The following is an 18,236-nucleotide window of genomic DNA, read 5'->3' as shown; positions in this document are numbered from 1 at the left end:
AAGTCATAACTGTTGAAACACAAAATACCACTGGGAACACCAACAAGTACCCCAAATATCAACAACAGAATAACCACAATTAGCACATGTCTCAATGATAACCTTGGATATCAATGACCTCAACTCTTCAATCAAAAGATAAAGACTGGCTGAATGGATAAAGAAAACAAGCTCTTCCTATCTGGTGCTTACACAAACATATCATAGTTTTAAAGATAGGTACTCTCTTGGAGAAAAAGGATGGGCAAAAGTACTCCAATAAAATGGGGCCAAGAAGCAAGCAGGTATCTCTATACTAATATCCAACAAAATAGAGTTCAATCTAACACTGATCAGACGACATAAAGAGGGACACTTTATCTTAAGCAAGGGAACAGACATTACTATCCTAAATGCATATGCAGCAAACTCTGGGGTGCCCAATTTTATAAACAAACAAAATTACAGATTTAAAGACATAGATTAAAATTAATTCTTCAAGATAGGTGCTTTCAATATCTATGATCTCCAATAGACAGATCTTCAGGGCAGAAAATAAAGATAAACATCAAAATTGACATTATACATCAAATAGAATGAACAGATATCTACAGAATTTTTTTACCCAGACACCAAAGAACTGCATTCTATTTAGTAGCACATAGTTTTTAAATAGATCACTTCCTGGGACACAAAATAAGTATTCACAAATTCAAAAGATTAAAATGACTCCCTGTATCCCCTTTGACCACAGTATAATAAAACTTAAAATTGACAGAAAAAAATCAAGAAAATAAGCAAAATCATACAGATTAAATAACTCTACTTAATAATGCATGAGTCAAAGAAGATATCAATAAATACAAATAAAAGAAATTTCTAGAACTAAATGAAAATGAAAAACAATACAACAAACCCTCTGGGACACAGTTAATAGCACTCCTACAAGAGAAATGTAGATGCAAGCATACACACACACACACACACACACACACACACAGAGAGAGAGAGAGAGAGAGAGAGAGAGAGAGAGAGAGAGCGCACAAGGAAATACCTCAGTAATGATGAAAATCAAAAGTTGGAAAAAATTGGAACAAACAAAATCCTAATCTAATTAATGTCAAGAAATAATAAAATATCAGAGCAGAAATCAGCAAACTATAAACAAAAATGAAAATATCAACAAATCTGAGACCTAGCTTTTTGAGAAGTTAAGCAAAATTGACAGACCCTTTGTACAATTAGTAAAAAGAAAGAAATGACCCACAGGAATGTAATCAGAAACAAACAGGAAACATTACAGTAGATAAGAGATTCACAATATTTCAAAATATCTCAAAAACCTGTATTCCAGTAAACTGGACAATCTAAAAGAAATGAATGTATTTCTATGTCCAGCCAAACCACCAAAATGAAGCCAAGAAGATGTCAATGATTTAAACAGAGCCATAATAGATGATGAAATTGAAATAGTACTAAAAAGAATTTCAGCTAAAAAAAAGTTCAGGAACAGGGGAATTCACAACAGAGTTCTATCAGACATTCTAAAAGATGTATAGCTAGTCCTTCCTGAACTATTTAAAAAGAAGAAAGAGGAGGAGGAGGAGGAAGAGGAGAAGGAAGAGGAAAGCTAGCAAGCAAGAAAGAAAGAAAGAAAGAAGGAAAAAGGAGAACACTTTTGAACTTCTGCAAATCCAGTATCACCCAAGTCAGATTAAAAACAACAACAACAAGAACAGAAAACTATAGTCTGATATCTCTAGTGAACATAAATTAAAAATTAATCAACAAAATACTTGCAAACCAGACATACATTATAAAGATTATACACCATGTCCCAGTCAGCTTTATCCTTGAAATGCAGACAGTTCAACATACACAGGTCAAAAATTGCAATAAACCACATACATGGATTTAAAGACACATAAATGGAGAACAATTGAAGCTGTCCCACTGAAGTCAGGAATGAGATAGGGATGTTCATTATCCCCCGTGCCATTGAAGATTGTACTTGAAGAACTAGCTAGAGCAATAAAGCAAGAGAAGGAAATCAAAGGGATACAAATAGAGAAAGAAGTTGTCATACAATGCCAATTTGCAGGCAATATGACATTATATAGTAGAGATTCCAAAAACTCTACCAGAAAGAAGAATTCTAGAAACAAGAAAATCAACAGTGTGGCAGGGACACACTCTCATTCACAATTGCCTTAGAAATCTAGGAATAAATCTAACCCAGACAGCAAAGGACCTCTATAGCAAAACCCTTAAACTTCTGAAGGGAGAGCTAGAGAAAGACATCAGAAAATGGAAAGGCATCTCATGTTCATGGATTCATGGAATTAACATTGTGAAAAGTGACCATTGTACCAAAAGCTGCTTACAGATTAAATGCAATGCCAATCAAAATCCCTGTTTGATCCTTTGCAATAAACAGAAAAAAAAATCATGAAATGATGAGCAAGAAAAGACCCCAGAGAGCCAGAATAATCCTGAGCAAAAAGAGCAATGTTGGAGGGATTACAAATCCAGACCTTAAGATGTATTACAGAGCAAGAGTGGTAAAAACAATGTGATCCTGGGACCAAAACAGACATGTAGATCAAGATCAAACCTGAGCACACGTAACTTAGCAACTTAATATTTGACAATGATGCAAAAAGACATACACTGAAAAAAAAGCATTGTCAATAAATGGTGTTCTGAAAACTGCCTGTCCACATGCAGAAGAGTGAAAATAGACAAGTGTTTATCACCTTGTACAAAAACTAGTTCCAATTGGACCAAAGACCTAAATGCAAAGTCTGAACCACTGAAAATTCTAGAAGAAAACATAGGCAGTACCCTACATGATGTGCATACCTGAAAGGACTCCATTTGACCAGTTTAAAAGGCCAACAATTAACAAGTGAGACTTCATGAAGCTTCAGTGCTTCTGCACAGCTAAAGAAAGAGTCAACCCAGTGAAGAGTAGGTCACAGAATAGGAGAGGATCTTTCCAGCTATGAATTTGACAGAAGATTAGTTATTTAGAATACACAAAGAAAACAGTAAAAACAAAAATTCAAAAACTGAGCATGGGACATGAACAAAGAGTCTTCAAAAGAAGAAAAACTTGCTAAGAAATATCTCAAAAGAGTATTCATTATCCTTAGAAATCAGGGAAATGTCAACCAAAGCAACTTTGAGATTTTAGCATTATTGTCTTAGTTAGCATTGTTATTGCTTCAATGAAACACCATGACCCAAAAAACAAGTTGGAGAGGAGAGGGTCCACCATTGAAGGAAGTTAGGACAGGAACTCAAGCTGGGCTGGTACCTGCAGACAGGAGCTGATGTAGAGACCATGGAAGGGTGCTGTTTACTGGCTTGCTGCCCTTGGCTTGCTCAGTCTGCTTTCTTCTAGAACCCAGGACAATCTGCCAGGGATGAAACCACCTGCCATGGGATGGACCCTCCACAACTGATCACTAATTGGAAAATGCCTTACAGCTGGATATCATGGAGGCATTTCTTCAACTGAGGCTCCTTCCTTTTTGATGACTCTAGCTGTGTCAAGTTGACACAAAACCAGCCAGTACAACGGATCCCTTGTCAACTTGATACACAAACACATGATTATAAAGCCATAACCCTTTCTTTTTCATCCCCCAAGTCTCACATTAAAAATATAAATATTGTGTAAAGTTCCACAGTCTTTACAAATTCCCTCTCATTCAAACTTCAGTCCCAATAAAACATCCAATCTCTTCTAGAATCCAAAGTCTCTCATCTGTGGGCTCCATTAAAATACTTTCTTACTTCAAGAGGGAAAACTCCAGGGCACAGTCACAATCAAATCAAACTTAGACTGTCCAGTATCTAGGATCCACTCACAATCTTCTGGACTTCTCCAAATGACTTGGGTCACTTTTCCATCTTTGCCTCTGTAACGCATACAGCTTGTTTTTTTACACTCTAGCTTTCTCCACTCTACTGCTGCTGTTGTTCTTGGTGGCCATTCCATGCAACTGGCATCTTTAAAATGTCAGGGTCTTTTGCTGTCATGTACTTTCACCAATAGCCCCTTATAGGCTCTCTTCCTGGTGCTAAACCTCAGCTTCTTTGCATGGCCCCTTCAGTCCTGGACTTTGAACTGCTACTGAGGCTATACCTTCTTCACCAATGGCCTCTCCTGGGCTCTCACAGTGTCAAGTCTGAGCTGCTGTCCATGACTCCTTCATGCCTTCAAAACTAGTATTATCTGTGGTTCTCACACATTACCAAGTTCAGCTGCCAGAATGAGGTACAACCATGGCTGCCTCTCAAAAACAGCCTCTTTGTGATGTCAGAAAATACTTCCTAAAAGATTTCACCTTGGTGATGCTGGTCTCCTCCCCTTGGTCCTCCTCCTTTCTCCCCTCCTCCTCATCTTCCTCCACCTCATCCTTCTCATTAGTTAATTTATTTATTCACTTTACATCCAGGTCTTTCTTAGCTCCCCTTCCCACCTCTCCTCCTAGTCCCACCCTAAAAAAATTTCTCCCCCCATTACCCCTCCCCTTTCAGAAATTGAGAAGCCCCTCCTTGGGTACCTCAGCTTGTATCTTCTTGATCACCTTTAATTCTTATCTCCAGCCAACCAGCAACAATTGTCCCAGTAATGTAAAGGTTTCACTTCAGTACTTCTAATCGTTTGTTAATCACAGCTGATTCTTCAGCCCCAGCCAACCAGAACCACAGAATCTTTAATCAAAATCGCAAACAGCCTTGCTAGAGTTTTTTTTTTTTTAATTGGATATTTCATTTATTTACATTTCAGATGTCATCCCCTTTCCCCCGTACACTCCAGAAACACCCTATTCCATCCCCCCTCCTCCGTTTTGCTTTTATACCATTTTAATTACAGGCAAGTATTAAGGTCAGTTCTAGGTTGAGGAATTAGCAATTCAATAGATGCAAATTGTCAAGGAACAAGCAAGACAATAAACACAAATAGTCAAAGAATAAGCAAGGCAATAAACAAAGTTCCATAATCACTATTTCTAAGGGCTTATCAGGATGACCATAATATCTAAGCCTACTTCCCTGTCTAGCCCAAGTCATTTTCATGTCTGAAGCCTACTTCTTTGTTCTAGCCTGATTAACATTCCTGTCTGAAATTACATCTTTGTTCTAGCTTAATGTCAGATTCCTACCTGAAGCCCACTTTCTTGTCCTTAGCCATTGTCAGTGGAACTCCAGACAGAGTTACTAATTTAACAGGCTGGCAAGTCAAGGACAGGAAAGATTCTGCACAGAGCCTTACCAACCTAAGGCAGAAGTGCATTGCTTTTGATAATGCATATTCCATGATGGGTAAGGAAGGCATTCTTGTCAGAATGACCTAAGACAGGCTCAGTCTTGTTTATGAAATAAAAAAAGGGGGAGAGGCAGAGAGCCTTTGGAGCTGTTTGGCAAGAACCTGCAAGAGTTTTTATACTTCTCTCTGAAACTTTACAAGCTTGTCCCTCATCTTCTGCATTTCTCATCTTCCAAGCTCCCAAAGAACTTCTCACTGAGCTCTTAACATTCAATGGCTCTTCTAGCCCAAAGTTCCAAAGCCCTTTCACAATCTTCCCCCAAACATGGTCAGGTCTGTCACAACAAAACCCTATTATTCTGGTACCAATTTCTCTTGGGGGTCATTATTGCTGCAATGAAACACCCTGATCAAAAAAGCAAGTTGGGGAGAAAAGAGTTAATTTGGCTTACACTTTCAGACCATAGTCTATCATTGGAGGAAATCAGGACAAAAACTCAAGCAGGGCTGGAACCTAGAAGCAGGAGCTGATGCAGAGACAGTGAAGAGGTACTGCTTACTGGCTTGCTTTCTCTGGCTTTCTTATAGTACCCAGGACTACTAGCCAGGGATGGAACCACCTGCCTGCCATGGTCTGGAATCTCCCCCATTGATATCTAATAGAGAGAATGCCTTACAGCTGGATCTCATGGATGCAGTTTCTCCAACAGGACTCCTTTCTCTCTGATGACTCTAGCTTGTGTCAAGTTGACATAAAAGCAGCCAGTACAATCTTACCCTAGTCTGCATGGCAAATATGAAAGAAGCAATTGACAGCAAATTCTGGAGAAGGTGGGGGAGGAGAAGAATCCTCATTCACTGTTGGGATTATAGTAATCAGTATGGAGGAATTCTGTAAATACTAAAAATGAATCTCCCATATGACTTCACTTACGCTACTCCTTGGCATGTGCCCAAAGGACTGGGCACCTTATTTAATACCTGCTCAACCATGTTCATTTCTGCTTTACTTACAGTAGCTAGGGAATGGAAACAACCTAAATGTCTTACAAGCTATCAACGAATGATGAAAATGTGGTAAAGATACACCATGAAATAACAGTCACATGTAAAGGAGAATAAAATCATGAACTTTGCAGGTCAATAAATAGAACTTTGAAAGGATCTCATTGAGTGAGGTGACCCAAGCTCAGGAACACAAAGATCCTATTTTTTTCTTAATGGAGAATCCTAGCTCCCAACCCCTAGATGTGAGTATATATCCTGGAATAACTGCAGAAACCAGGAAAGTCGAACCATTGCTGGAATAAAGAAACTGGGTAGCTACAGAAGGGGCTGTCACAGGGTTTATGTGATCTGATCTGGGAAACTGGAGGGAGAGGTGCTTGAGGGAAGGAGGGTCAGGCCAATACAGAAGAAGGTGGAAGGAGGGAAAGGGAGAAATGCAGGGTGCATATGTAAATAACAGCCATCACAACAGAAAGAACTGTAAGCATACTGGCCTAGGCTCTGCATGAGGAGGATAACCTTAGGAAGTAGGCTGATGGACCTGCTCAGTCAGGGAAGAAACTGGCTCCACATGCCTGATCACATGAAACGGAGTCCCAGAACCCATATAAAAGCGGAAGGGAAGGACCTACTCTGTGAAGTTACCCTCTGACCTCCACACACCCAGCATTCCACTTATAACACTCCCACGAGGTTAATACAAATACATTTTTAGAAGTATGATGGGGTGCTTAAATCATATTAATATTAAAGAATGAGAATAAAGCACACGAAGCCATCATATGTCCATAAGATGGCTAAAATACCAAAGACAGAAAAGAAAATTGGAACAACCAGAGTGCTCAGGTACTGCTAAAAAGTTGGATGTTATTTAGTAAAAAGTTTTGAAAAACATTGTGTCATACTTGCAAACTCCTATTGAACATTTCTACTTCTATGTGCCAACAGAAATTAATAATATGATCCTGGAAAGATACCATAACATGAAGCTGGAAAGGTGGCTCTGAGGTTATGAACACCTGGTTATTTTTTTTTTTTAGATGACCTGGGTTCGATTCCCAGCACCCACTTGGTGGCTCACAACCATCTGTAACTCTAGTTCAAGGGGACCTGACGCCTCTTCTGGCCTTTCCTTTAATCTCCATAAACTTTCTCTTTAGACTTAAGGCTTCAGTAACTTAAAAGTCAAAATTCAGTAAATCTTACGGTCATGTTGAACACCTTATTAAGACTCAACAATCACTTATGCCAAGATCTACTACAAACACATCAAAGAAAATATTTGATGTACTATTTGTATTCAAATAACATGTGCTTCGAAGCAAAAACAGTTTACATGTATAGAAACTTCAAAATGACACCACACATAACCTGCTGACATATCTCACCTAAGTGTGTCACATCATTGACGTGTCTCATAGGTCTACTCTGTTTCACTAGGCATCATGTCTTCAGTGCTTATCCTGGATACACTAAGTGTCAGAATTGACTCTCCTTCAGGGCTGAATAATATTCCCTCATATGTAGACTCCAGTAGCTTATCCATTCATGTATAGCCAATAAATTGTTCCTACCTTTTATCATTTTGGCTGACATTGTTATGTACATGTATATGCGTATTTGAGTTCTTGCTTTAAATTACTCTGATTACAGATTAAGACTAACTTTTTTTTTTTATTTGTGGTGATGGGGTGAGCCCTCTATCACTGAACTATCCCAAAGCCCCAAGAGTGAAGTTTTTAACTGATGCTAATGGCTTGAATTAAAGACTAAAGAGAAAAAATAGTATCGGGCTCTCCTCCCACTCTCTGCAATTAAAATGACTTATTACTTGTTGCCAGTGGAAATCAATGTGGTGAAGCACTTTGTAACAACTGTGTCAGCATTAAACCAGAGCAAGTGCTGATCAGGCCGGTTTAGTCTTCACCATCCGTGACCTAACATAATCTGAGTATTGTTTGAACATGACCTGAACACTTCACTTCCCAAGAAGACTTCATTCCCATGTGAAACACTGTCTCGTGAAACATTGCTCAGGAGGTTGTATACACGTGTGCAAAATGAGTGGAACACCCTTGTCCAAGGGCATCATTTACAACAGGACAAGGGGGGGTTAGTTCAGGCTGGGTCAGTTTGCAGAGCAGGCACAGCCTCTCCTAGGGCATAAGACCCCCAAGAGAATAGCCACCTGAATAAATTTAGACAAGTTAAGCATGTGAAAACCCAAACATCTTCTAAACTGTCCAATCATGACATAATTTAAAGTTGCCTGTGCCTCCATTTCAAATGATTATTTTCTACTCAGTGTAGTATAAACCTGCAGTAATCTAAAGCTTTAGATGGCATGCCCACCTAGAGTTAACTACTGCTTATCCTTACCCCCTCTTCCCCCTTGTTGTCTCATTAACTAGAATGTTATAAGGAGAACAGAAAGCTCATTCTGTGTTTTTAGTACACAGTAACAATACACTACACTTACTTTTTAAGCATGAGTACCTAGCAAGCCCATTATCACATTAAATACTCCAATGGAGAACTTACTTATTTCCCACCACATACTGGGCAATTCACTCAAGCAGTGATCTCTCTCTGTTATCTTCCTATAGCATATCTTTAAGCACCAGCCCAACCCGGCTCTCCATATTCTAAGGGAGTACAGCTTTTTTTTTTTTTTTTTCTTGAAGTCTCAAAGTACCGTCTTACACTGTCATTCGTATTTTATATGACATTTTTTCCTCCCTTGTTCTTTAACTGACAGAGTCTTTTGAAATGTATGACTTTCGGTATTTTTATTTTATGGCAGACTAAAAAAAAAATAACTTTTATTCACAGTAGATGAAATCTGGCGTTACTCTAATACGCGACGTGACAGCAAGTGGTTTAAAAGGCCTCTCTCGTAACCCCAGGAGATTTGTCATTTTAAAAACCATCTTTCTCTCAAACATCCCAGGGGAGTAGTAGTATCCAATTCCGTGTGACTTTTAAATAATATTTTTTTTTTCCACTCAAAGTATGAATGGAGGATTGCTGTCACTCATGTCTATTGGGCAAAGACGGGAAAGAGAAGATTCCTGGATTCCGATCTGTGATCTGTGATCGGCAACCGTGTCAGGCCAATAAAGCCTGATTTCATCGGCACATCGGTCTCTTGCCTCCGGTCATATTTCACTGGCTTTTGCACTTGCTTGCTGCCCTGCAAGTGAGTATAGATCCTCTTCTTTGTATAAGCTCCTCTCTGATCTATCCACCTTCTTTACCACTGTTATCTTGTGTGTCCTCCCGGGGGCGGAGGCAGGAGTGGGGTGGGGAGGGGGAAGGTTCTTTTACTAATTAAATGGTTCCTTCCTTTGAATCCACAGTGTTCTCCTAACTGAATTACGTCATCAGGGCTGTCGTCTATCAGTGCACTGCTAAACTACGTTCAGTCAGTCATTCCATTCCACGGTCTCTGATCATGGCAAGGGCACGTCTCATTGTCGAATACTGATTTCCACGAAACGCTCTGACTTGCAGTGAATTCTTCCCACCCGTACTTCATGCTTATATTTCTCTAGATCTCCTAGAGCACAGAGTCTCTGGAATAGTTACTGTCTCCTCGTATATTGGCTCTGTTCCTTCTTTCCATGCCTTTCTGCTACCAAAGATAGTTTTCTGTGGTTCTTTTTGTTTGGTTTCGGACTGGGGGCAAGGGACTAAGGCTTGCATTTTACCTATCAAATCTGCCCTGGCCTCTAGATTCTCCCGGCATCCCTTAGTCCCTACTTGGTGTACCCTGTCCGCAAACTTAAATTTTTCCAGCCCCTCCCCCAGAGGCTCCTCCCTATATAATCCAGACATTTTAATCTCTCCCTCTCCCTCTCTCCCTCTTCTTCTTCCCCCTCCTTTTCCTCTCCTCTTCCTCTTCCTCGTCTTCTTCCTTCCTTCTCTCTCTGTATATGTGCTCTTTTTCTCTCTCCCCTTTTTCCCCCACCCCCTGCTGCCTTCCCATAGTGACTCCTCTGGCCTCAATCTTTAGGGCCAGTGAATACACCTGAGAGCAGCTTTTCAATAAACCTGCCTTTAATATAATCTAATCTGGCTTGAATTGGCTCATTTCCCCAGAGGAGAAATAACATACCACTTTTGAATGGTGGCCCCTGTGCTATACCCACCACAGATCCTAGGGATAAAGGCAGATGACCTTATCCCTCTCTGTTTCTGCTTATAGTACATGATTCTGTGTCCTTTACAAATACTACTGGATTGTAGTAATGCTGAAGTGTAGAGATGGTTTGTTCTGCAAAGGTGTATTCATGGCAAGCTTGGTTAACCTAATAGTACTGAAAGGTCTTTAAGAAACGGGTTCGATAAAGGACGTTAGATCATTGGACACTACTCTTGAAAGGGATTAATACTTTCTTCTGGGAATGGGCCAGGTCTCCAGGGTTAAACTTATTTCTCAAACCAATAAATTTTTATATAATGAGTTTCAATTTCCCAGTGTGTCCTCCTGTCCCCGATACTTCATACAGCCCTATGTTTTAAGGGCAGAGCGTTGCACCAAGGGCTGAACAGACGGGCTGCCCATCAGCTGGAGGATTTTAGCTTACAGAGCTACAAGCAAAATGAACCAATTTTTGTTACAAAACCCTGGTGTTCATACATTTTCTAACAGTAATCACGAAATAGTCTAAGACAGTCAAAACTGAATTCCCTTGCCATAGACATCTGCGGACCTATTTAATGGAATAATCTAACATTTGCGTATTTTGATTCTGGCTTTATTATTTCCCCTTACACAGTATATGACTTTTAGAATAAGTTGCATTGTAGAAGTTCACCTGGGCATCCCAACCCCAGTGTCATCTGAAAATTGAACTTGCTTTTACCCTTTTCTATATTCTGTATTTTTACCATTGCTTTTTGGTTGCTTGAGACCAGAGCTCCTCTACTTGTTTGGCCTCAGACTCACCAGTCTTGGGTCCCTTCTCCTCCTCCTCCTAACCACAAACTCATAGGTTAGCTCAGGAATCAGGGCCTGCCATTCTGGAAGAGCTACAGGCCAGCACATGCTTTGTTGGCTTGGGTGAGATTCCTTTGGGTTACTAAAGGTATTTGATAAGTTCTAAAGAAGATAGAAGCATAGTCCTAATCACAGAAGGCCCTGCTAATGGGGAAAAATGCTTCTCATGGGCAAGCACAGGAATGCCAAGACTGAACTTGCCAGGGATCAAAAAAGGTTTGTGTATTTTAGTGTAGAGCTGTTCAGAGTGTTTAAGGTACTTTCAGAAAAATAAGTACAACTGATTATCTACAATGAACCAGTCTCTGAACTCTTACCCCAAATAAGAGGAAAATGTTTAAAATTCTATTGTGTCATAACAAAGCAACTGAAAGTATTTAAGAGCATTTTAAATATCTCTAGATGTGCTCGTGTGGATATTAGAGAGAAATTGAAAGCATCAACCTGAAAATTGAGGATTCTGCAAATTTAGATAGTTTGCCAGATTTTTCTGAAATACGAAGGGATTTTTAAAAAGACTGATATTAGAGTATTAAAATTAGCAGTCTTAAGGAGTATTATTTTGCTAATTTAAACACCATTTGAAACTTGAAAAATTGTTGCAAGAAGTCAACTATTTTTATTAGAAATAGATAGATTTCTATATCCACTGCTAGAAGTTTCATTCTGAGACTCTGGAGTTATTCTGCAGTGATCCTCATAGAGGTGTGGAAAGGTATCAAGCGGGCTGTCCTCCTGATGGCTTAGCAGATAAAAGTATTTGCAGTACCAGTCTGGCAACCAGAGCTCAAATTCCAAAACCCAAATAAAGGAGAAGGGAGAGAACCGACTCCAGAAATGTGGCCTCTGATGGGTAGGTGTTGATGTAACCCCAACCATAGCGCCACATAAACACAATAATAAGTAAACAAATAAACAGGCAAACAAACACATAAGACAATAAAAATTTAAAATGTACCAAGGGTAAACATTGTAACATTTTATGAAAACATTGTAAATATTTTGATCCCAGTCTTAGTAAAAATATATAAAGTGTTCCACTTTATTTAAGAAAAAAAAAATCTGTGTTGAGTTTAGATAATTAAATCCATATATTTCTATCATGTTTGGATGTGAAATGTTCCCTCAGGCTCATGTGTTTGAATACTTGGTTCTTTTCTGAGAGGTTACGGAACCTTTAGGATGTATGTAACTAGGGGTGGGCTTTGAGGTTATAAAGCTTGGTCCCACTAACTGTCTGGAAGTAACGATTTTGGTATCTCAAAAAACAAATAAGAGACACATTATAAGAATATGTTTCCATTTTAACTCCAGGTGTGGGATATGGGGCTGCTTCTGATCGTTCTCAGCAGCTATGATTTGCCTCGTGTGCTCTGGCAGGGGGTGCGATTTTGCCAGCTGCAGATAGTTTCTGCGATTGTGTGACATTGAGAATTCTAGGGACTTTTCAGAGGGTATATAAATGCTAGAGCCCTGAGAGGCAGGGTGGGTTGTTGGTTGGTTGTTTGTTAAACAGTCATGCACAACAAGAAGAAACAACAACGAGAAGAAATTGGATATCTTGAAGGTGAAGATCAAACTTGCCCCAAGTTACTCGGTGCCTCTAATTAGCAGGAAGTAGTCTTATGATAATATTACTCCTTTTCTAATCCACTTTCCTCTCTATCCTTTCTTGTGGGATGGTGGGCTGTGAGAGGCAGCTGGGTGCCTGGTAGAGCACAGGCCTCGAACCCCAGACCCTAATGGGATGGCAGGTGTTAGGCTTTGCTCCTGGGCCCAGGTTCCTTTCACTTAGCTTCAGCCCTCTACAGCCCCTCCCAAAGAAAGGTTTGTGTCACCCAGCACAGGTAGAGGGTGTGACTACAGGCCTCAGCCTCAAGAGATTTCCTTATTAATGAGATACCTAAAGGCCAGAGGGCATAGCCAATTAAGCATTCCTTCCCAGACCCTCCTCCTTCCTCCCTCCCTATTTAACTCAGGTTTGCCCTGAGAGACAGGGGGGTGAAGCCACATTCACTTTCTGCCATGACAATAAATCTTTTAAAACCATGGACTTCCTCGTGTCTTTGGGACCTGTAGTGGAGAACTGTGGAGAGGGCCTTAGACTACCCAGCTGCTGCTCGTTCCTCTCAGCTGTGGGCTGATCTAGCCTGTACGCCTCACATCTCAGTTCTTCTGTGGTTTCCAGCGATGTCTGGGAGCCCAAGAACAGAGACCACCAGTCTTCTGGTCAGCCGTGTTGGCCCAGAGACCCCCACTCAGGAGCCCTGCCCCCGTGGGATTTCAGGCTGAGATTTCTCCATGCCTGGTCGAGCCCCGAAGCTTCTCACAGCCCAGCATCTGCCCTGTACTGCGTGGAGTGAACTCAATCAAATTCCCGTGCTTTTGCTCCCTGGAGCTGTGGCAGACACGCGGGATCCACAACACAGCCCAACAGACCCACGCCCACGCACAAGCTAACAGCCCGCACTTTTCTTATCTAGTATTAATGGGGTTCAAAGGGAAGAAAGCGGGTAGAGAAGGGGGGCGGGGAGAAACAAGGACTCATAAAGTAGCTGGTGGACCTCATGATCCTGTAGCCGAAACTTCTCCATCCTGATGGACTTAAACTCTCTGGAACTGTGATCCAAAATAACCCCTCCTCCTTGTGTCATCTTCATTAAGGTATTTTATCCAGCAAGAGAAATCAAACATTTGCAATCTATTGTTTGTGCTTTTAGCATGAATGTAAGTGCTATCAGTGCAAATAATCAGACTATGGCTTGTCTGCAAGAGTCAGAGCTCTTTGCTCTCAACATAGTTTCTCATCGGAGATTCTTTCCTCATACCTTCACTCTGAGCACAGACGCGAACATCCTTGCGTCTTCAGACACACCTCCAATGTAGAATTTCTTCTGGAACACCGGGGGGTGATCATTTTCATCTTGAATCTCAATGTACACCTTAGCTGTATTGCCTGGAAGACAGGACATATTTTTGTTGGTGATTTTTTTGTTAGAATAAAAATTACTAGAGCAATATTTACCATACTTTTCAGTAAATGGATGCACGTAACTTTTTGAAAGGTCATTCCTGAGTGATGCCTAACTCTAGGTCCAAAGGATACGAGTACAGATGTTACTAGTAATGAGATATATATATGTTTGTTTTTTGTTTTTTCCAAGACAGGGTTTCTCTGTGTAGCCCTGGCTGTCCTGGAACTCACTCTGTAGACCAGGCTGGCCTCTAACTCAGAAATCCACCTGCCTCTGCCTCCCAAGTGCTGGGATTAAAGGCGTGCGCCACCACCCGGCGTGATGTTATATTTTTACTATTTTTGAGACACTAGACATTCAATCTAGGGCCCAATAAGTGATAAGCGAGTGTTCTTTCAGTGTAACTCACTGCCAACTGCCATAGCAATGCACTTTCCATTTTAACTTCTTTAACTTAGGTTCTGTTTTGCAGTCATAAATAAATCACCCAAATATTCCTGAACACTGGCTTACTGAAAACTAGTTGGCACTCAATTATGGGTCACGTTGATCTATATGGCTTCTACATTTAACTAATGAAGATCTGGAGAATTAACTTTTTAACTTGTGTATTTATTAAGACACACTCACACACAATTGCGTCTCCTAGAGAGATCAGATAGACTTTAGCTATGAATCTCTCATCAACACGGCTGCCTAAAGAAGATCTGAACAAGGAGGACACCAAAAGACAAACTAACATGGGAGGGAGGAATATCATAGCGCTTTAAAACCTAGACAAAGAACTACAGGCAACTAAGGATGCTAAGAGATAGCAAAGTAGTCTTTCCTATGGAGGACCAACAACCCCCGCCACTGGTTATCCAATACCAAGTGGTCATCCCTGAAATCATGTATACACAAATACCATTATGTTGACTGAGCAGGTTTATTTGTATATCTATCTCTATCTCTCTCTATATCAACATTTGTGTAATTTATATATAGTGTTGCTGGACACTGGCATATATATGTATGTGTATACACACACACACACACACACACACACACACCCTTTTACAGTATATATCAACAACTGTTACACACACACACACACGTGTGTGTGTGTTGAAGTAATTTTTTAAATTGGTGTTTTCTTGAGCCGACTATCTAAGCAGCCGTGACTTTGCTTAGCTCTGCCGCCATGTTCAGGGGCCAGAGGCCACATGCGCGCTGCAGCTAGAAACGGTCAGCCAGAGACCCTGGCCCTGCCACCCAGGAGATGCCAGCATGGGAGATGGTTCTGCCAATCTTCCACACTGTCTCTACAAGGCTGAGCAGTAGCCCAAGACCATCCCGCCATCCACACGGTACCCGATATGAATGAAATTCTAATGCTTAAAGAATAATTAAAGGCTTTATATGTTTAGTAATGTACAATAACAATATGCCCATACAATTAGAGGTGTCTCACAATTAGCTAACCTAAATATAAGTTGTTACCCAGTACTGTTCTCCATACCTGCATGGCTCTTCATCCTCCTACATCTTGCTCTCTCCCTCACCTCGCTCCTCCTCTTCCTTTTCCTCTTCCTCTCCTTATTCCTCCCACCTTAGCGCTCTCTCTCTCTCTCTCTCTCTCTCTCTCTCTCTCTCTCTCTCTCTCTCCATATATATATATATATATGGTGTTCCTGGACACTGGCACACACACCAACAATTAAGAAAAGACCACAAATTAGAGAGAGAGAAATGTGAGTGGGGTATCGCATGAGAGCATTTGGAGTAAGGAAAGAGGAGGAAATTATGTAATTATATTATACTATAATTAAAAATGAAAAATATTATAACAGTTCCATATTTTTGGTTCTTTGTAATTACTGGACAGGATGTGACAGGCTCTGCTCCAGGGGGTAAGAACCATCCAGAGATGCAACAGTGAGCTAGCTATTATCATGCTTGATTTTAGAGGATTAGAGACAAATAGAGGTTAGTGGGACAACCTCCCTCAAGTAGGTGGTATGCCTAATATTTGAACACATGGTGATGTCCGACTGAAGAAGATGAGTCCTTACATGTACTGGGTACCCCTGCTGCCTCCTCGGAAACAAAGCATTTTGTGCATCCATCCCAGTAAGGGTAAATAAGAGGACAATTGACTTTTGGATGCAAGCAGCATTTTAAGGTAATAAAGCACTTGGGTTTCTTTGTGTTTTTGTCTTTGATTTTGCCCATTTACATTGCAGTTTGCACCATTTCTGACTTGCTCAATGATTTTTAATCCCCATTAAAAATCCATCCAACCCCACAAATGTTTTTATTTCCTACAGAGAAATAAAAACTTGTCTACTTTCTGACATTGGGCTTAGCTGACACCGGCATAATGTGGGGGAAGTTCTCCGTGATGTATGCTTGATCTGACAACTTTTTTATTGTATAAGTAAATGAATTAATAAATATTAAAACAGAGTAATAAATTCTAATGTATTTTTTTTTTTATAAATTATGGTTTTAGCATGTTCACCTTCTCTAGGCCTATCCAAACTCTGCTGTGGCCTTTGGGCTACATGCTATGGGCATATTTGCAGATGGCAGCATCAGGTAGCAATGTCAGAAGGTCAGACATTCCTGGGCTTATGTGACCTGGGAGAGGCAGATAGGAGGTGCAAAGCTGAGCCCCATCCCTCCCCATTTTAGTCTCATTTATAATTTACCCATAATATTCTGATTTGTCTTCAATTTGTTATAAGAGATAACACTATTAGAATTTAAGACCACTCAATCACTTTTAAAAAATAATTTTTAATGCTTTGAAAAAAATCATAATGTATAAATGCATTTGAGTCAGATTATCTGCCAGCTGCTGACAAAGACACAAAATAATTTAAAACTGCAGGCAGCCGATGGATTCCATTTGTGTGTATGTGTGTTGTATGTGTGTGTGGTATATATTTGTGTGTATGTGTGTGGTGTGGTATGTTTGTGTGTGTGTTATGTGTGTATGTGTATTTGTGCTGTATATATGTGTATGTGTGTGTGGTGTGTATGTGTGTGTGGTATGTTTGTGTGTGTGTGTTGTATATGTGTGTATGTGGTATGTGTTGTATGTGTGTATGTATGTGGTGTTGTATATGTGTGTGTGGTGTGTACGTAGAGTGGTGCGTGTGTGTGTTGTATTTATGTGTGTGGTATGTTTGTTTGTGTGTTGTATGTGTGTGTAGTGTGTTGTATATGTGTGTATGTGTGCAGTGTTATACGTGTGTGGTATGTATGCGTGTGTGGTGTATATGTGATATGGTGTATGTGGGTGTGTGCATGTGTTTATGCATATGTGTCTGTCTGTCTGTCTGTCTGTCAATGTAAGCCCAGCTGCTCAGCTTTTACCCAGGTGCTGGATGAAAGTTTGAATCATCTAACAGCAGTGTTTAGAACATGGCAGTTGGTGTTGTTTCTCTTTCTACTTATAAACTCACTTAGCCTTCAACATATTCCAGGAATTATAATTCAGGAATGAAAATATAAATTATGTACGGAATTTTCCAAAGGTTCACAACTACTTTATGATAATTTATGTGATATTGGTCTGTTTGCATGTGTGTGTACACACACAAGCTTGTGCATTCCTGGATATACCTGGAGAGATGTGCTCTTTAACTACCAAGCCATCTCCCAAGACATTTTTTTCTTTACTCTGATAGTCTTCCTGTTAATTCTTACAATAGGCCTATGGTTGGTACTGAAGACCCCCATACTCAGGAGGCCCTTCCTCAAGTCTCAGGAGATCACGACCACCCAAAGATCACAAGAAACCATACCTGGATGCAATCAGCAGAGGCTTTATTAGGGAAATTGGCCAGTGGTCAAACCACAAGCTCTCTCTCTGAAGAGCAAGGTTTGGCCCAGAGTGATGGGTAAGGGGTCTTTTAAAGAGCAAAACCACAAACCTGGGGTGAGGGGTTGCCCAGGATACATAACATACATAACATAAGAATAGCGAAACATTCCAGAGAAA

At 40.4% G+C, this 18,236-nt stretch overlaps 1 protein-coding gene across 1 annotated transcript in view; it reads right to left on the bottom strand.

Annotated features, from left to right (window-relative positions):
- Window positions 1–18,236, bottom strand: part of Pcdh15 (protocadherin related 15) — a 777,836-nt gene that overhangs the window by 79,017 nt on the left and 680,583 nt on the right. The window contains exon 26 of the mRNA XM_076917096.1: window positions 14,099–14,226. Within this exon, the coding sequence (XP_076773211.1) occupies window positions 14,099–14,226 (128 nt within the window). The remainder of the gene's footprint in view (window positions 1–14,098; window positions 14,227–18,236) is intronic.

This window comes from Arvicanthis niloticus, chromosome 20 (genome assembly GCF_011762505.2).
Source record: "Arvicanthis niloticus isolate mArvNil1 chromosome 20, mArvNil1.pat.X, whole genome shotgun sequence".
NCBI lineage: Eukaryota > Metazoa > Chordata > Mammalia > Rodentia > Muridae > Arvicanthis > Arvicanthis niloticus.
Note: the sequence above shows the minus strand (reverse complement) of the source record. Positions and strands in the feature narration are given on the sequence as shown.